The sequence below is a fragment of the Panthera tigris genome, chromosome B3 (assembly GCF_018350195.1).
Source record: "Panthera tigris isolate Pti1 chromosome B3, P.tigris_Pti1_mat1.1, whole genome shotgun sequence".
Taxonomy (NCBI): Eukaryota; Metazoa; Chordata; class Mammalia; order Carnivora; family Felidae; genus Panthera; species Panthera tigris.
Window position 1 is genome coordinate 53,231,795 of NC_056665.1, and position 21,092 is coordinate 53,252,886.

Below are 21,092 nucleotides of genomic sequence, written 5' to 3' on the forward strand. Positions count from 1 at the left end.
AGTGTCATTTATTGCAAATTTGTACTGATACATAATACCCCTTCATAAGTATTTATTGAATAAATGCATTATAGACTTTTTTTTTAACCAAGGAATCCTATCTGTTGAAATGAACATTGATGGCATTTGTGTCACAAATTACTAAGATGCCCGCTGCCATCGTACTATTCTTTTAACTCAGATGTGGTTGGCTCAGATATAGATCTCTAATGTGTTTGTCTTGACCACATGTTGAGGAAGTCCATTCCTCTCCATGCCCTGCTCAGAGGAACCTTGTTTCATCCCATATGCCCAAATATCCGTGTGTCTGGAAAGATGCATAAGAAACTGGAAAGAGTGGCTGTCTCTAGGAAGAGGGCAAGTAAGATGGCTAGGGCACAGGGGTTAAGAGGGAGATCTATTTTTCACTGTATACTCTTAACACCTTTTGCTTTCTCTATGATATGCTTCTGTTAAGATTCAAAATACAAATCACGAAAGTCTATTGACTCTTAATAGGTATTCATACTAACATATGGTTAAATAATAAATTATTCATATTTTCTTTAGGTAGTTAGCCTTATAAACAGTTTAATGTGTATAGTGGGAGTAAAAAATAACCAACTCTCAAGTTTTTGTCTTTAAATAAAATTAATTTATGTTCTTTAAAAATTACGTTTATTAGCCTGAAGTTCATTTTGTTTTGTTAGAAAATAGGAGTAGGACTAAATTTTATATTCACATCATTTCCATTTCTGTAACCCTAAGAGTCTAGATCAGTAGTTCTCAACTTTAATATTTCTTGTGGCATAAAACCTAGACTCCAGCGGCACTTGGGTGGCTCAGTCAGTTAAGGTCCCAACTCTTGATTTCAGCTCAGGTCATGATCTCATGGTCTTGAAGAGTTGAAGCCTGCTTGGGATTTTCTCTCTGCTCCTCCTCCCCTGCTCATTCTCTCTCTCTCTCTCTCTCTCTCTCTCTCTCTCTCTCTCTCTCTCCCTCTCTCTCAAAATAAACTTAAAAAAAAATAAAGGTAAAAATAATGTATCATGAAAAGCATTAATACCAGCAATTGAAAACAATGACCAATTCTAGGCAACATTAATGATAACAAACTATCTTAGCAAAAAAGTTTTGGAAATTTCAACTGCCTGCATGTGAGTTCTCAGAATAGACACTGCTCTGGCAGCAATAGCCAAACTTAGCAGAATTCTGGAGAGAGATCTTTGTAAACCGTAGTAAGGCACTGATTTCTCACCAGCTCTCTTAAGAGTTCTTAAGAGTCTTAGTTGCAGATGAAAGTGTATGGTTTGACATGTCATTCTATTAAAAACTTCAATTTGGATCAGAGGATTTTTTCTCTAAATTAAGTGGGAAAGGTAACAATCAGATTCTAAGTAATGTTTACCTATAAATAGGCCCTGCTAGCTATGGAAAACCAAGTAATTTTTTTTACAAATGAAAAATGCTTCATCCACAAATTTATGTGTTTGGAACATTTTTCAATTAAAGCCTCACCAATTATTTCCTATACAAAATCCACTCCAGCCCTGATCAGTGCAAATAAAATAGACCAATGCAATTGCCAAGTCGTCTCCATTCCGTCTTCCAAATGTCTCTCGATCCTCGTATTCACCATCGCCACTGCCGTGAACTCAATTTAATCCGTCTATACTGTGAACAGACTCTTAACTGGTCTTGCAAATGCTAATTTTGCTATCAATCACTCTTCGACATCATAAGCCAGTGCTCTTTCCTAAATTGATATGTGATCATGCAACTCAAGTGCTTTAAAAAAAACCTTTAACAGCACCAAATTTGTCTCAGAACAGTCTGGATTCCTTACTGTGATTTTTAGAGCTTGACTAGTGTAGCCCCTGTGCCTATCTAGCTTAATCTCCCATCGTTTTCTTCTCCATTCCTGCCCTCCTCTTTGTAGGAAACTTTGGTGCACAGTCCCACCTTCCACACACAATCAGTGTAGACCCTTCAAGTCTCAGTTTAGGACTCACAGTTTGGAATGGAAAGATACATGTGGAAAAAACAAGTACAGATGATTCCCTTCTGGAATTTTATTCTAAAAGAAAGAAGAGAAATGGGGTCAAGAAGTTTGGATTTGGGGAAGGGTGGTTTGACAGAGGCAGAAATAACAGCATGTTTGAATGTTGATGGGGATCCAGTAGAAAGGGAAATTTTGATGATGTAGGAAAGAAGTCAGAGAATGAAGTCAATTTATCTCAAGTAGGCCAGGGGTGATAGGATCTACTGCCCAAGTGGAAGGGCTTGCATTAGATAGGAACATGGGGGGTTCCTCTCCAGAAACTGGAGATTAGGTGGTGTATATGTATACAGATGCAGGTAGAGAGGTATTTGTGATTGGTGGGAGCATGAGAATTTCTATTTTGAGTGCTTTTATATTCTGCAAGCAAAGTCCTGATCAGGATCATCAACTGAGAGTCAGTTTCAGAAGGAGATGAAGGAAGTTTGCTTGTTTTTAAGTTTATTTATTTATTTTGAGAGAGCATGCACACAAGACAGCATGAGCTGGGGAGGGACAGAGAGGGAGAGAGAGAAAGAAAATCCCAAGTAGGCGCCTCACTCTCAGCATGGAGTGCCACCTGGGCTCACCACAAACCATGAGATCATGACCTGAACTGAAATCAAGAGTCAGATACTTAACCCACTGAGCCACCCAGGTGCCCTGAAAGTTTGAAGAGAAAGGAAAAAGTTATCTTTAAAAGGTGAGAGAGTGATTGTTATAGGGGCAGGACCTCAATGTGCAGTTCCTGGTTCTGCAACAGCATCATTTGAAACTTGTTAAAAATGTGAGATTTTTGTCTCCACTCTATACTGAAAGAGAAACTCCGAGGATTGGGTACAGCAATCTGGTTTTTTATCACGCTTTACAGGTCATCTTTCACATGCTAAAATGTGAGACCCCATGTATCAGACTCAACTGGAAGCCTTGTTGAGCCACAGATTGCTTGGCTGTGGTCCCAGAGTTTTAAATTCATGTCTGAGGTAGGACCCAACCAAAAATGCCCATTTCTAACAAGTTCCCAGGTGACATAGGTACTGTTGGCCTAGGGACCACACTTTGTGACTTAACCAAGCAAATTCAAGAAGTTTAAAGAGGAAGAAGGGAATATAGGATGTATGTGAAGGAGTGAATTTAACTTATTACCTTTGAAATTTAAGCTGGGTAAGGAAGGACATGAAGATTTGAGTGGGTGATGAATGACAGTGAAAAAGTGTTAGGATAAATGCATTTTGTCCCTATATTGTTGAGTGATTGTTGGGTTTGGAATATCAGAAGTTGAATAGATGAGCAGTGGTGATCTGAGTGGATTGTTACAAATTATAATTATGAAGAATTGCCAATACTGGTAATGACAAGGTCAATGTAGGATTCCCAGATACAGTACAGGATGCCCATTTAAATTTGAATTTCAGATAAATAATGGACACTTTGTAGTGTAAGTGAATTCCAAAGTATTCTTAGAACATACATGATGTGTGTGTGTGTATTTTTTTTTATATTTATTCCCAGTATGGGTATATTTTTATCCATTATACTGATCACTCAATGAGCTCTTTCAGTCTAGCAACCTCTATCCTTCAATTTTGGAAAATATTTTAAAATAATTTCATTCTTACTATCTCCCCTTCATTTTCTCTGTTCTTTCTTTCTGGAAGCCCTGATATTTCGATGTTGCACCTTCCGTACTAATCTATTTGTCTTACCTTTCCTCTCCAATATTCCATCTCTTATCTTTTTGCCCCTTATCTGGAAGATTTCCTTAACATTATCTTCTAACCTTTTCTTGAATTTTTTATTTCTGCTAACATGTTTTTAATTTCCAAGTGCTCTTTTTTGCTTTCTGACACTTTATTTTTTATAGCATCCAATTGCTGTCTCATTGGTGCCATATATTCTCTTATTTCTGAAAATATGAATGGATAGGGCTTTTGTTTATTTGGTTTTTTGTTTGTTTGCTTCCTTGTTTTTGGAACTGTTATCTGTGTATAGCCATTGCTTTCTTCCAACTCCATCCTGTATGTTAAAAATTAGAAGTTTTCTTCAGAGGAAAGGTAATCTTTGTTTTTCTGCTCATGTTTAAGAGAAACTAAAAACCCATTGGATACTCTGAGCACATAAGAGGGGCTTATTAAATGAAAGGTACATTGTAGGATGAGCCAGCATTGTCTGGCTTTGCTGTTGGGAAAGCCTGAGGTTAGTATCTTTAAGTATTTCTCTTGGGATGATCAGATTCCTGAAGAACAATCTCTTCTAATCTCCTGGAGTCGTGTGGTTGGGGAAAGAGTTGACAGTCTTAGCATTCGTTATGTAAACATTCATTCAAATACCATTTCCAGTATGTTACCTATGCATGCCTTCAATTGTGACTGGATCCTCAAGGCCAGAGACCTCCTGTTTTACTCTCTCCAAGGATCAAAACTCCACTTTTCTACCAGAGTCAGGGAGGGACACTTGCCCAGCTACATGAAGTAGGGGAGCAGATCTGTGATTCTTCATGAATGACAGGATTAGAAAATAACCATTTTGCAACCCTGAATGAAATAATTGGTTTAGGCAATGATCATCAGTGTATGAAACCATTAGATAAAAGGAAGGTGTAAGCTGTCAGCACCTGAAATCATAGATAAATCTCAACGTTACTAAAAGTGGGACAACCAGACATTATAAGCCTTTCAATACACTATGAAGCACAAAGCACTGTGAAGTGTTCTTGCCAAAAATAATAACCTGGAATCTAATCAAATTTGGAGCATGAACTTCTAACTATGGGAAATATGGAGGATGAAGAAACAAGTTAAATGACACTCAAGGGAGCAAACTTATATATACAGAATATGCAACATTCTAAAAGACAACTGAATTGATTCTTGTAATAAATCAATAGCATAGAGGAGAAAAGTGAGGAAGGAGGAGCTGCTGTAAATTAAAAGAAATTTCTGTGACATGATACCCAAATCCCTGTGTAGACCTTGTTTAGATCCCAATTCAGCAAACCAATTAAACAAGACATTTGTGAACCCGCTAGGAAAATTTGGTAATGAACCAGATAAAAGACGGTACCAAATAATTATTGTTTATTTTTTTTAGATATGATAATGTCATGAAGTCCATTTTTCAAAAGAGATGTATGTTGAAATATAGAGGAGCAAAATGATATGATATCCATGAGCTGCTTTAAATTAAATCATGTCCATGATCCGCTTTAAGTGAAATCAGCTTTGGGGCACCTGGGTGGCTCAGTCAGTTGAGTGTCTGACTTTGGTTCAGGTCATGATCTCGAAGTTCGTGAGTTCGAGCCCTGCCTGCATCGGCTCACTGCTGTCAGCCTGTCAGCAGAGCCTGCTTGGAATCCTCTGTCCCCTTCTCTCTCTGCCCCTCCCCAACTTGCACTCTCTCCAAATTAAATAAATATTAAAAAAAAAGAAAGAAAGAAAAAGAAGTTAAATCAGCTTCAGCTAAACAATAAGAAAAAGGAAGAAGATTAAGCAAATGCAGTAAAATCTTGATAATCATTGAAGCTGGGTGATGGGTGTTTGTTTCTACTCTTGTGTAGGAATGAAATCCTCCCCCCCCCCACACACACCACCTGCATGACATTTTTTATCAAAAATTTTCATTTTTCTTTGGAGAACTATTTCATGTAATATTGCGAGGGAGCAAAATTAGGTGTATGTTCAATTTCCTTTCATGTGCATCTCTCCTCATATTTTTACTCTTCAGCTGTATATTTATAATCATTTGGTATTACGCACCTATGTTATATTTAAATCTTTTTCAAAGCACAGAGTCAATTAATACAGTGAATAGCTGGTTTCCCTAGTTATTTTATGTTTTTACATGTTTTAGTTTTACTTAGGGTCTTATGTATACTATAATTGGCTTTTATGATCTTAAAGTATAGTAGGTTAAGATTAGCTACCTGTGTGTTATCCCTTTGAGACTTTCATGAAACAAGATGAAAATCTCCTAAGAATAGTGCGGCAAGTATACACATACTGACACACATAAACAGACATATATACTTAGAGTAATTCCATTTTAATGACATTTAACTTCCATTTCAGGAACTTCCTATAATGATCTTAAAATGCTAAAATCTTTTTTTTTTTAATATGAAATTTATTGTCAAATTGGTTTCCATACAACACCCAGTGCTCATCCCAAAAGATGCCCTCCTCAATACCCATCACCCACCCTCCCCTCCCTCCCACCCCCCATCAACCCTCAGTTTGTTCTCAGTTTTTAAGAGTCTCTTCTTTGGCTCCCTCCCTCTCTAACCTCTTTTTTTTTTTTTTTCTTTCCCTCCCCAATGGACTTCTGTTAAGTTTCTCAGGATCCACATAAGAGTGAAAACATATGGTATCTGTCTTTCTCTGCCTGACTTATTTCACTTAGCATAACACTCTCCAGTTCCATCCACGTTGCTACAAAAGGCCATATTTCATTCTTTCTCATTGCCACGTAGTATTCCATTGTGTATATAAACAACAATTTCTTTACCCATTCGTCAATTGATGGACATTTAGGCTCTTTCCATAATTTGGCTATTGTTGAGAGTTTGAAATGCTAAAATCTTAACTGCTATTAAATTAGGATATATATGTTAGCAATGCTAATATAGGACAGAAATAATGATATCCAGTATCAGAAAATGAGATTTTTTTCTTGAGATTCCTTGTTTTCAATTTTTTACCAATATCCTATGTAAATAAAACCTTTTTTTTTTAAGAAACCAGAATAAATATCAAAGCAAACAGCTGTTTCAAACTAGATAATCGAGTTTGAACAGACTTATCTTTTTATATATCTTACTACTTGGGTTTGCTCAGAAACATTGATATGTCTATGCAAATGGATAGCAATTCACTAATAGAACCACCAATTAATAATTTAAACATTAACCATGAAAATTAAAATCTACAACACAGTCTCATAATCTCTGAAATCCAAAGTCACTAATGTGTAAAACCTGATTGTTCATCTCTCAGTTTTATGTGATTAAGTCTCTGCCTAAGGCTGAAATTCAGAGATTAGGGTTTTTTTGTGGTTTGTTTGTTTGTTTGTTTGTTTCAAAGATTAATTTTTTACATAAACCTCATAGTTTTTGGTTTGGGGTGCTTTTTGTTTGTTTGTTTTTATTTTCTCAGGAAATAGTTGAATCAAATGATTTAGGGGTAGCTCCAACATCAAAATTAGTTTTAAGAAAATTACCACTGTTCATTATAGTTGGATACATTTAGTCTCAGACCCCTCTAAACTCTACCCAGATAGTCATCCGTTCATTATAGACTTATATACACTTCAGAGCAGTTTATACAGTCCCAGCAAGAACATTCCTCATCAACACAAAGGCTTTGTTCAACTCAAGGGGGAATTTCTCTCTATGGCTACTGGTAATTGGTTCTAGTTTCTGCCCAAATACAGTCTCTTGGGGTAGGGTTTTAAAGCTTTAGGAAGAGATTTTTTTTTTCTTTTAAAAATAAACTACGGCCAGGGACGCCTGGGTGGCTCAGTTAGCTGAGCATCCGACTTCGTCTCAAGTCTTGATCTTGCAGTTCATGAGTTCAAGCCCTGCATCGGCCTTACTGCTTTCAGAAGGGAAGGCCTGCTTCCCCTCAGTCCCCCTTCTCTCTCCCTTCCCTCACTCACGTTTTCTCTCTCTCTCTCAAAAATAAACATTTAAAAAAATAAAAAAATAAACTAGGGCCAAAGAAAAGTTACAAAAAATATGTATTAACTTGTATATTATGTAGCTAATTGACATATTTGCATGTAATAAAGTTCAAGAAGCCCAATTTTCATCCTCTCAATAATTCAAGAACTATTTACTGAATACCAATGATATGCCAGGCACTGTACTAAGCTATTGGGGTTAGAGATTAATATTTGAAATATTCCAGGTATTTTTGGTTGCCATTATATAAGCTTTCCTCTTACAAACCAGGTTAATTTTTTTGAAAGAAAGCCTCAGGAAGAAAATCCATTAATCCTCTATACAAAGTACAACACAATTTGTTGGAACTGGATTAATCACTCTCTGCTTACATAAACAAAGGATTTTCCAAATTTATAAGTGTCTAATTTAGGTGACAGGGAAAATTTACAAAAAATAAACATTTCATATATTGGCTGTCTTTTTGTTTTGATGCTTTAATTGATTTGAATTATATTCATGTTGCCAGTATTCTAAGTTGTTCCTCTTCAGTTTTGAGATACAGTGTCTCTTTCTCAGTTGCCCAGGGACTTATTCTGGTGGCAAATCCATTCAGGGAAAGGTCAAAGCGTGATTACTGTGGAAACATTTATATAAGCCAGCTATTTGGACCTAGTGAAGAAAACAAAGATCTTTAATTAGCTCATTAAATAGATTGAGGAAAAGTTTTTGTGAAAGACTGAATCAAGTATAATCTGTTCTCGATTATTAGCGACCAATTTCTCAGTTTTTGTTTTTGTTTTCATTGTCACAAAGGGTAATACAGAAAAAGGTTAAGGGCATAAACTCTGGAATTAGACTGTGTTGGTTGTATTCCTGGCTCTGTCCTGTGCCTCAGTTTCCTCCTCTCTACAAGAAGGACAATAATAAGGATACCTAGCTGATGGAGTTGAGAGGACTTAATACATGTTAAGTGTATCAAGAACAACAACTGGATAATAGAAACCATTCCACAAATGTTAGCTAGCCATTCAATGTAGGGAGGTAAAGACTTCGATGCTTTCAAATTGTTTTATTGTAAACCTGCTTTATTCATCTGAATGTAAACCTCTATATTTGTGTGGATGTCAAGGTTTATAAAACATGTATTAAAGAATTATAGGGGGGTGCCTGGGTGGCTCAGTTGGTTAAGCATGACTTGGTCTCAGGTCATGATCTCACGGCTCATGACTTCAAGCCCGACGTCGGGCTCTGTGCTGACAGCTCAGACCTTGGAGCCTGCTTCGGATTCTGTGCCTCCCTCCTCTCTGCCCCTCCCCTGCTCAAGCTCTGTCTCTCTCTCATTCAAAAATAAATAAACAGGGGCGCCTGGGTGGCTCAGTCGGTTGGGCGTCCGACTTCGGCTCAGGTCATGATCTCGCGGTCCGTGAGTTCGAGCCCCGCGTCAGTCTCTGTGCTGATGGTTCAGAGCCTGGAGCCTGTTTCGGATTCTGTGTCTCCCTCTCTCTCTGCCCCTCCCCCGCTCGTGCTCTGTCTCTCTCTCTCTCAAAAATAAATAAACATTAAAAAATAATAATAATAAATAAATAAACATTAAATAAAAGAATTCTGGGAAGTCATAAAACTTGATGAGCGTCACAGATACTAATCATTCAGAAGTTGTACTACTTATTGTTACTTCAGATATAGTACAACTTACAATAAACTCAGAATATTCTAGAAACATTTTTTCTAGGTTAAAATTAAGCCTCTTTGTTGTTAAATACCCTAAAACCTCAGAAAATCTGCTAATATTTAGAATATCCCCACTGCAGATGTTTGCATTTAAATCAGTGAAATGTGCTTCTGAAAGTTTCTAAATGTGAATGCAACACCAAGTATTGTATATATTTGTTAACAAATTTAAATTACAAAAAAAACAAAGAAGAAATTGTCTTTATTACTGTAGCTTAGTAATAAGTCTTGAAGTTAGGTAGTATCATGTCAGCCCTCCACTTTGTTCTCCTTTAATACTGTGCTGGCTGTTTTCAGTATTTTGCCTCTCCATGTAAACTTTAGAAATGGCTTGTTGGTATCCACAAAGTAACTTACTGAGATTTTGATTGGAATTATGTTGAATTTATAGATCAAATTGAGAAGAACTGATATCTTGACAATACTGAGCTTTCTTACCCACGTAGATGGAGTATCTTTCTATTTATTTAGAGTTTATTTGATTTCTTTCCTCAGAATTTTGTAGTTTTCTTCATATGAATCTTATATATATTTTGTTAGATTCATACCAAAGTGTGTCATTTTTCGGTACTAATGTAAATGGTATTGTGTTTTAATTTCAAATTTCAATTATTCATTTCTTTTTTTCTTTATTTTATTAGTTTTCTTTATTTTTGAGTGGCAGAGAGAGACAGAGCACGTGTGGGGGAGGGGCAGAGAGAGAGAGAGGCAGACACAGAATCGGAAGCAGGCTCCAGGCTGTGAGCTGTCAGCACAGAGACCGATGTGGGGTCCAAACTCATGAACCGTGAGATCATGACCTGAGCTGAAGTCGGACACTCAACCAACTGAGCCACTCAAGCGCCCCCAATTATTCACTTCTGATACCATTTTATCATAAAAAAATTTTTTTTACTTGAAAACCTTTTGTTGACCACACTATTGTAATTCCGTACAATAAAATTGTGTATATATCAGTAGATTGAAGCAGTAAGATGGAAGATGGGTTGTATTAGTCCAGATTCTGCAGAGAACATAACTGATATATATATGATTGGCTCATGAAATTATGGAGTTTGAGAAATCCAACTATTTGCTGTTTGTAAGCTGGGACTCAGGAAAGTTGGTGGTATAGCTCTGAGAACCAGAGTGCTGGTGACGTATTTGCAGTGAAGAACAGGAGATGACTGATGTCCCAGCTCATCAGTCAGGCAGAGAATAAATTCCGCCTTCTTCTGCCTTTTTGTTCTATTTGGGTCCTCCATAGATTGGAAGAAGCCACATCCACACTGGGGAGAGCCATCTGCTTTACTCAGTATACCAATTCAAATGCTAATCTCGTGCAGAAACACCCTCACAGATCCTCCCTTAGAAATTGTGTTTAATCTGGGCACTCCATGTCCCAGTCAAGTTGACACCCAAACTTAATCATCATGGGGGTAATCAGAGTTAGTATTCTAAGGCAGTGGTCCTCAAACTGAGGTATATTTATATATCCATGGTGATAAATGAAGACAAGGATATGGATAGTATTAAGGGAATTGATGTCTAGGAAATTGATTTCATAAGAGTAATTTAATTTTATATTTCTCTTACTTCCATCTTCTTTTTGTCCTTCTTATTTCTAGCTTCTTAGAGGATATCTCAGTTGTTTCAACAGACCATGTGCACTAGGGTATTGGACACTCAGAAACTAAGGCCAGTGTAGTCAGTTTTAGAATAAAACATTTTTTTAAAGTTTTATTTAGTTACTTTGAGAGGCGGGGAGAGGCGGAGAGAGAGAGGAGAGAGAATCTCAAGCAGGCTCCACACTGTCAGTGCAGAGAGCAACACTGGGCTTGGTCTCACCAACCAGGAGATCATGACCCGAGCTGAAATCAAGAGTCTGATACTTAACCGATGGAGCCACCCAAGTTCTCCTAGAATGAAACATTTAAAGAAAGAGATACAAACAGTAGCACAAGGCCTGAGCCACGCAAGAAGTAACCTAGCACACACTGTGTACTCCACAGAAGATGTTCAACAAATGTGATGGGTAAATGGATGGCTGATGAATTAAATATGCTGTGAGAACACAGACTTCCATGTTCTGCTCCACTTCCTGTAACCCTTTCCTATGTAAGAATAGCACTTTTTCTTAATCTGATAAAACTCTGCATGCTTGAATCAAAGGACTGAGGTATATCTGTAGAATCTGGCCTATCAGTAGGTTTATTTTTTTCTTCAACAAATATTATTGGATTATTCCTCCATATGTGTCATTGAGCCCGGATACACTGTAAATAAGACGGATAAGATTAGGTTCCTTGAACATTTGTTGGCAGGAGGTGAGGGGATTGGCATGTAAGTTGGTAATTAGAATACAGGGAGAGAAATGCTATTACAAGGAATATAGTGTACAATGGGAGCATATAGAAGGAGCACCTAACTCAGATTCGGTGTGCTGTAGGGAGGAAATTTAAAAAAAAATCTTGAAAGAAGGAATTTACAAGTTGAGTACTGATAAGGTACGTTTGAAGGGTATGGGAAGTGGGCTAGGAGAAGTAACTAGAGATAAAACTGGAAAAATAAGATGGGATCAGATACTAAGGTATTGGGACCTGTTATAAGAGCAATAAGAGCCACTGAAGGGTTTTAAGTACAGAAGAGACTTAAGGAACATTCTTACTAAATTAATTCTAAGGAAGACGCTGTTTGGGTTTATATTACTGGAGTCCAAGCCTTTTATCACTTAAAAGGGTTGATATGACATGGTTGTACCTCTCTGCCTCTGAGGATTCTCTTTATCTAGAACACCTTACTATACTTCTACATACACCTTTCCAATTCTTCCCACAATACTCAATTCATATTCTAGGGCCCCCAAGCTTTGCAAATATTCCCAGCTGGTGATTAGATTCTACCACTGCATAGTGCCTTATTTGTATAACATTTTTTTATCAGTTATATATTGCTGCATAATAGATAACCCCCAAATTAATAACTTGAAAGAACAAAAAACACTTATCATTTCTCAAAGTTCCCAAGAATCAGGAATTTGGGAATGGCTTAGCAGTGACTCTATCTCACAGTTTTTCATGAGGATATGTCAGTTGGGGATGCAGTCATCTGACATCTTATCTGGGGTTGAAGGATACATTCTCAGGATGGCTTACCCACATGGCTGGCAAGTTAATTTTGGTTGTTGCAGGAGGTATCATTTCCTCGTCCCTTGTACATCTTCAAGAACTACTTGAGTGTCCTCCTGACATGGCAGTTGAATTCCTCCAGAGTGAGTGATCTAAAAGAACAAGGTGGAAGCCAAAATGTCTTTTATGACCAAGGCTTGGAAGTCTGACACATTGCCATTTCCACTATATTCCATTGGCCACACAGGTCAGTCCTATTCAATATGGGAGATTACACAAGGATGAGAATACCAGCAAGTGAAGAACATTGAGGGCCCTGTTGGAGGTTGGCTACCACAGCGATTATAACATTTATCTTCATTATGAGTTAGGCTTGTATCTATCTCTGTATCTAGATCATTCTCACCCTCCCTTTTTTTTATTATCACTCCACTATGGAGTCTTTTTTTAGACATGTTTTTCCTAATTATATCCTTCCCTTCATGAAACTGTAATGTTTATTTATGTACTATGTGTACACCTGTGCTTTATATGTAAAAAGAGTAATATTTTTCACCCCCTGCCCTAAGAATCAGTTTTCACTTCCTTGAAGTAGATAATATCACCCCTTTTGACATTGAGAATGCATGTACTAGACTGACAGCTGAAAACCTGAGGATTGACTGCCTCCAATCTTCCTTCAGGGAAAGAACTAGGGGTGGGGGTGGGAGGGTAGGGGGAAGGGGTAGGTGGTGGTAAACTCTCTCCAGCCCACAGACACTTTCACTCACCCAAAGCAACATCATTTGTCTTGTCTTTCCTAGGAGACACCTGCAGTTCTTTGGAATTCAGTTCTTTCTGTTGCCTATGATGACCTCAGTTCTCTGATGAGTTTTAAAAATCATAGTTTTGTGGTTTATTTGCCTTTTTCTCATTAGAATGGATGTGGCATTCTCTTGTGGCTTTCTATATTCTAAGAGGAAGTGGGACTCTTCTTTTTCAGTTTCATGCAAATAATCAAAGGGATTTCCATGCACTAAGTTCCCAAGAATGACTCTTAATGCCTTCTAAGGCAATGTCTGTAGCTTATGGTGTCTCATGGATTTTCTCATTTCGTTTGCGTTGTGTTTGCGGTCATTTGTGTAGCCAACATTTAATGAGCTGCTACTATGTTCTACCGCTGTTCTACATATGAGCTCATTTCAAACTATCCTTGACTCCTCTCTTTTCTCTCACACCCACGTCCTGTCTGTCAGGTGATCCTTGGACTCTATCTTCAAAATATAACCAGTTCCTTTAAAAACTAAAAATGGACTTATGAAGAGCCTACCAATTGCATTTATCTCAGAGAAATGAAGACTTATTTTCATAGAGGAACTTGTACACAAATATTCATAGCAGCTTTGGTTGTAGAGACCCAAATGTCCTTCGAAAGGTAAATGGACAAACTGTGGTCCATCCATGGCATGAGGTACTGTTCGGCAGTGAAAAAGAATAAACTGCTGGTGCAAGCAGCAGCTTGGATGGATCTCCAGGGAATTATGCTTAGTGAGTCTAGCCACAAGGGGATATATATTGCATGATTCCATTTAGAAAATTTTTTTTTAACGTTTTTATTTATTTTTGAGACAGAGAGAGACAGAGCATGAACGGGGGAGGGGCAGAGAGAGAGGGAGACACAGAATCGGAGCAGGCTCCAGGCTCTGAGCCATCAGCCCAGAGCCTGACGCGGGGCTCGAACTCACGGACCGCAAGATCGTGACCTGAGCCAAAGTCAGACGTTTAACCGACTGAGCCACCCAGGCGCCCCACATGATTCCATTTAGGTAACAATTGTGAATGACATAATTATGGGGCTAGAGTTACAGATTGGTGGGTGTCAGAGGTTAGGAGTGGGATGGAAGGGGTGTGGCTGTAAAAGAGGTGACATGAGGGATCTCATGGTGATAGTTGGGCATCTTGATTGTTTGGGTGGTTAGTCCAGGCTACACATGTGACAAAATTGTATAGAGCTACACACAAACATATACACAAATGAGTGCACGTATAACTGGTGAAATCTGCATAAACTCTGTGGATTTTGCCAATGTCAATTTCTTGGTTTTGATATTGTGCTGTGGTTATATGAGATGCTGGGGGGAGGGGAAAGGGATATTGGGGAAATTTATTTGTACTTCTTTGTGCATTTCTTTGCAACTTCCTATAATTCTACAATTATCTCAAAGTAAAACATTTTATTTATTTATTTTATTAAAAAAATTTTTTTTAACATTTATTTATTTTTGAGACAGAGAGAGACAGAGCATGAGCAGGGGAGGGTCAGAGAGAGAGGGAGACACAGAATCTGAAACAGGCTACAGGCTCTGAGCTGTCAGCCCAGAGCCCGATGCGGGGCTCGAACTCACAGACTGCGAGATCATGACCTGAGCTGAAGTCGGACGCCCAAACGACTGAGCCACCCAGGCGCCCCTTGTTTATTTATTTTAATTTTTTAAATGTTTATTTAGTTTTGAGAGAGAGAGAAGAGTGCGAGCTGGGGAGGGGAAGAGAGAGAGGGAGACACAGAATCACAAGTAGGCTCCAGACTCTGAGCTGTCAGTACAGAGCCCAGCGTGGGGCTCCATCTCACACCATGAGATCATGACCTGAGCCAAAGTCGGATACTTAATTGACTCAGACACCCAGGCACCCAGGTGACCCTTTTATTTATTTATTTTTAAATGTTTATTTATTTTTGAGAGAGACAGAGACAGTGTGCGAGTGGGGGAGGGACAGAGGGAGAGGGAGACAGAATTTGAAGCAGGGTCCAGGTTCTGAGCTGTCAGCCCAGAGCCCAATGCAGGGCTCAAACTGGTGAACCACAAGATCATGACCTGAGCCGAAGTCAGTTGCCCAACTGACTCAGCCACCCAGGTGCCCCAGAAAAACATTCTAAATACACAAATAAAAAATCTAAGAGTTGGTATGGTACCATGCTTTTCCATTTTTTTAAAATCACGTATAACACTTCACTTAGTGCTTTAAAAAGAGTGTAGTAGTAAATGTTTGTTGAATTGTTGCAAATAACTGGGCAAGGATAGGAAGGAGAATCAGTATATGATTCATTGAGAGTGGGAATTAGAGATGTCATTGACCAAAATGGAAACAGAGCCCCTATGGGAAAGAAGTGAGACAGAAAGAGAGCATTTAATGAACATTTTCTTAAATACTGAACACATCCATCTTTATTCATCACTGAACATTAAAGAGGACTATTCTTAATATAGTCTTAGGAACTCAGTATTTTTTTTTTAATGTTTATTTATTGTTGAGAGAGGGAGAGTCCGAGAGGGGGAGGGACAGAAAGAGAGGGGGACAGAGGATCCAAAGTGGGCTCCTCACTGACAGCAGCTAGCCTGATGCAGGGTTTGAACTCATAAACTGTCAGATCATGACCTGAGCCCAAGTCAGATGAGCCACACAGAACCCCCTAAGTACTTTTTTTTTTTTTAAAAGAATTAACTCGTCCTCCAGAATTGATTACTTACTGCAAATCAGCATGTTGAACTTCAGGGCTTCTGATAACCTGTAAATTAAGGACTTTATTTTCATTAGTTCAATTAAAGATGAATTATATTTCTCATTTCTAACTGTGAACTAAATGCTCCAATTTAGCAAGAGCTCTGGAGATCAAGTGCCATGGAGCTATTATTACCTTTCTACATCATCCAAGCAAGGGATGAAGCATTTGTGGGTGCAAAAAAGGGCCAGAGTCACAGAGACTGAGGAAAACAAAGCACTCTCATCTCATTGTATTTTGATTTTCTGGTTTTTCTCCACTTTCTAGATTATAAACTTGATTCAGGCAGTAAGTGAGTAGGCCCAGCTGACATCTAGAAAATAAACATTTATTGAATGTATGCATAAATTAGCCAAAATCCCTGCCCCAAGCGGCTGATAATCTAGTAGGAAAGGTATGACACATATAAGAGTGTTTTTTTTTTTTTTTTAAACCTTGGTCCTGCTGGACCTGCCAGATGGGGAAGGAATACACAGTACTTGAAGACTGCTCACAAGAACTGCCAAAGCGTATTAGGTAAAACAATGGGCAGATTAATTTTGTTGACGATTATGTTCATAATACATAACATACATATATAAACATGATCATAATGTTTAAGTTATAGTTATGCTGAGTGAAAGGAGCCAGACCAAAAAAAAGGTACATGTTGTATGATTCCATTATATAAAACCATGAAATATGCAAACGAATCTATAGTTACAAACTGCGGAGGAACCTTGAGGGGTAATGAGTTTGTTCACTGGCTTGTCATAGTGATTTCGTAAGTGCATACATATGTCAACACTTGCCAAAATGTACATTTAAATATGTGTAGGTTATTGTATATCAATTATTCCTCAATAAAGCTGTTTTTAAAAAAGAGGTGTGATAAAATCAGGTAATAGAGGATCAGATGGACCAATTTTTTCCTCGGGAGAAGAATCATGTGTAAAAAACAACTTAGTAAACTATCGCTAATTGTCAAACCTTGGCTGGTGTGTTAGCAAAGGAAAAGAAAAGGCAGAGAGGTATTAGACCCAGGAGCAACCTGCAGTCTTTGGTTAAGGCACGTGCTGTATGAGTTGTCTGTGGGCGACATCTCCGGAGGGAAAGGATGCAGCCCACAGTTAAATCTGGGAGAATTTTTTCTGGCAGAAACAGGGTAAATTGGAGAGAGAGCATGATTTGGCATTTTGGACGAGGAGAGTAAGGCCCCTGTCTAACGCACAGGGAAGGGGCTCGGAAACACAGCAGAGCACAGGCAGTGGCCAAGCCCTGTTAGCGCAGGGGGGGAGGCCAGGCCCCGCTAGCGGTGATGAGACTACGCCGCAACTCCAGGCAGGATCCCGGAGGCCCAGAACCTTAATCCTCCACTATTGCTTCCTTCAGTTCCATCCCGGGAGGGGACACAGATGTTTGTGCGAGTCCCGCCCAAGTATACACTGGAGACCCTGGGAGAACAGCCGACCCTTCCCGGGAAACCCACAGCGCTGGAGCTAGAAGCTCCCGTGCCCAGCGCGTGCGCGCGGCGCGCAGGGAGGCAGTCTGGAAGTGAGGGAGCGCGCGCCCTTCACGTGACCCAGCCCGCGGGCGGCGACGCACACGACGCGCCCCTCACGTGGTCTGTCTTCAGCCCCGTCGCCGGCGGAGGCGGGCGCGGGCGCGTCCCTGTGGCCAGTCCCCCGGAGGAGTTGGTCGCACAATTATGAAAGACTCAGCTTCTGCTGCTAGTGCCGGAGCTGAGTTAGTTCTGAGAAGGTTTCCCTGGGCTGTCCTTGTCCGGCGGCCTCTGCTGCCGCCTCCGGAGACGCTTCCCGATAGATGGCTACAGGCCGCGGAGGAGGAGGAGGTGGAGTTGCTGCCCTTCCGGAGTCCGCCCCGTGAGGAGAATGGTACTGGACCCACGCAGGCCCCGGCGGGGGAATAGTCCCGGGGGTTGCGGAAGGGAGGGGGAGGGGGGGGGACCGGGGGACCCGACCGGCCAGTGTGTGTCCGGGGCCATGCTGCCTGGGGCGAAGGAACCCCTATTGCCTTCCGGACTTGCCCCGGCGGGACGGGAGTGCAGTTCGTTCGGGGGTGAGGGGCAGGAAGCAGGTAGCAAATCTCGCCCGACGGCTCGCCGCGGGAATCCCCACAGCGGAGCCCTGGCTCCGACCAGGGACCGCTCGAGGCGGCAGAAGCGCGAGCCAGGGAGTACCTGGATGAGCAGAGCGGCCGCAGCGCGCCAGACGCAGGGCTCAACCTCCGCATCTCCCGGGAGCGCCTTCCTCCTGGCGCCAGTTGCTAGCAGATAAGGGAGCCAAATGCTCTGCTAAAGTTCTGCTTGGAAAGGGAAGGAGGGCTGGGAGGGAACAAAAAAGGGATAGAGGACGCGGGATTGGAACTGTGCCTTGTTTGCTGCGCAGTAGATACTCCACAGGTACGTTTCCCTTTTGGAGCCAAAGAGGAGGGGTTTGACGGTATTGACGGTGGATCTGGTTTGCAGTTTTCTTTAGCAAGAATTAAACATTTTTATTGGGGGCGCTGCTGGAGGTATCGAGGCGATGTGTTGTCTGGATTTATATCTAACAACCCCATCTGTTGCTCTAGAGAAGGGTTAGTTGTGTTTTAAACCTAGGGTGCAGAGTGGCGAGAGGGATGCGGTGCATTGCAGCTTTCGTTAGAGCCTGTTGTTGTTGTTGTTGTTGTTAAGGCCAGGGATCAAATTTGAATTTTTTTTTACGAAGAAAGTAATTTACAGGGACTTGAAGAGCGAGGTGTTTTTCTGGTCAGTACTTGAACTTGTTGGTTTCGTGCAAACAACTCTCCCTCTGCTGGAGTCTGGCAGGTTTACTTTTCAGCAGAAGTTAATTTAGGTGCCATACAAAAGTGAAACCACGAATATAGTTATACTTTGAATAAATAATGCACCTTACACTGTTTTCCACCTTCTTTGGTAATGTAAAGTCAATAAAAACGTCGTTTTACTTTTTTTCCTAATTTTGAAAGAAGGGTTTAAGTTTCTTTACTGATGCCAGATTTTTTAACTTGTTACTTACATGGATTTTTAAGAGAATATGTTTTGGGGTGGGGGTTGAATGAGAGTTCCTTTTGTATGAAAAAAAACAAACCATTAGTTCTGAATCTTCGGTGATGTGTCTAGTTTTTCTTTTTATGGTAAATAGTATAAATTTGAACATTATCATTTCAGTATCTTAAAAAACATTTAGATACCTTAGAAAATGGAAATTAAGATGATTCATCACCTTCAAAGGCATTGTTTCCTAATATTTTATTCATACAACCAGACACCTTTGTTTCTAATGACTTTCTAGTGAAAATTTATAATTTCTTAGTCTTACCTTAGATGCTCTTCTCAAACTCAGCCTCTTAATGTCTTGTTTGCATGCTTTGAAACCCAGCTTCCAAAAATTAAGATGTGGTCTGAGTTTCTCCTTTTCCTGCTCTCTTTCCATTCATGTCCAGTCTTTTTATAGCAGATGTGCTCCCCCAGACGGTATGTTGGTATACATAAGTTGTGCACCATCCTTGGCACATAACGTGAACTCAGTGTTGGTTGTACATGCTAACATTCCTGTTGATTTTACAGAGAGAAATTCTCACTTTAAAAATTTGAAATTTAGGATCTGATTTTAGTTTTTACATACTTGAGTCCTGACTGCTATTGAGTTCTGGAATTTTTTTTCTTTTTAAATTTCCAATTAAATTATAGTGAAAACTGAAAACTGAGGTTGTCCAATAATAATCTGTTGAGCCCCCTCAAATTTTAGGTCAGCACTGTGACCTGAAAATTCACCGAAGTATCTTGTATCTACACTGTATAATTCTTACTGTAAATTCTTATTTAAAAAAAAAATTTTTAACCTTTATTTATTTTTGAGATAGAGAGAGACAGAGCATGAACGGGGGAGGGGCAGAGAGAGGGAGACACAGAATCTGAAACAGGCTCCAGGCTCTGAGCAGTCAGCACAGAGCCCGACGCGGGGCTCGAACCCACAGACGGCAAGACCACGACCTGAGCTGAAGTCAGACGCTTAACCGACTGAGCCACCAAGGTGCCCCTGTAAATTCTTATTTAAAGCATTTGCTTCTTTCTGGTAATCAGTTTCTTCTTTGACACTAAAAGAAAGCATACAAAATTTTTCTGCATTTTAAAAAGCTTTAAAACTAATCAGCTAACCATAAAATAATATAAAACAAAATACCAAGAAACACAAGTTAAAAAACTGGAGTGGAATCAAATTTTGTACAAAATTATCTGCCGTGGCTATTGGAAATAATTTGTTTTATTCATTTGGTAATCGCTTATTTAGTGGGTAATATATTCCAAGCACTGTCATAGGCACTGGAGCGGCAAATATGTGCTAGACAAGTTTTCCACTTTCAAACAGCTTACATTCTAGTTATTTATAAAAGATCTAGTTGTCAGTGGAAGGTGCATACATCATAAACAGTGTCTACTGTATTGCACACACTGTGATACCTTAATAGTTTTGAAGGCAGTACAGATAGGCAAAAACTAGGAGGATAGTGTGATACCATTGCATAGATTACTTTGAAAATACGGGGTAATCAAGGAGAGAAAGGAAAGTCTGGGTGGGTTTGCCCAAAAGCTGATAGTACTAGAGCCTTGTAGAGGCAGTAGGAATTGGAATTAAACTGGAGATAGAAGGGGCATTGAATTGGTGGTTTTAGTCCAAGGGAATTGAGGGTTAGAGGGAAGAAAATCCTTAGTTTATTCAGGGAACTACTGTACAAATACTTTATGTAGATATGAATGAGTGAAGTATGGGATGCTGGTGGGAGTATTCTAGAGACAGACAAGGACCAGATTTCTGAGGGCAATGTATGTCATGTGAAGAAGTTTGGATTTCATGCTGGAGATGTATGGGATCCACTTAAGGAAACAATATGGAAGGTGAATGGTGTGTGTTTAAGTTGAAAAGAGAGACCCATGAGGAGGCAATAGCAAGACTCCGACCAAATGTCAATGGTTTGAAATGAAGTAGTAGAAGATGGAACAGATTGAGATGTTTAGGAGATAGAATATTCAGAACT

At 39.6% G+C, this 21,092-nt stretch overlaps 1 protein-coding gene across 3 annotated transcripts in view; it reads left to right on the forward strand.

Annotated features, from left to right (window-relative positions):
• Positions 1-17,679: 17,679 nt before the first annotated feature.
• The window catches only part of TRPM7 (transient receptor potential cation channel subfamily M member 7), a 121,971-nt gene continuing 118,558 nt past the window's right edge, over positions 17,680-21,092 (forward strand). For all 3 annotated transcript variants that reach the window (XM_042988877.1, XM_042988878.1, XM_042988879.1), the window contains exon 1: positions 17,680-17,926. In XM_042988877.1, coding sequence (XP_042844811.1) covers positions 17,924-17,926 — 3 coding nt within the window. In that variant the 5' untranslated portion in view covers positions 17,680-17,923. The remainder of the gene's footprint in view (positions 17,927-21,092) is intronic.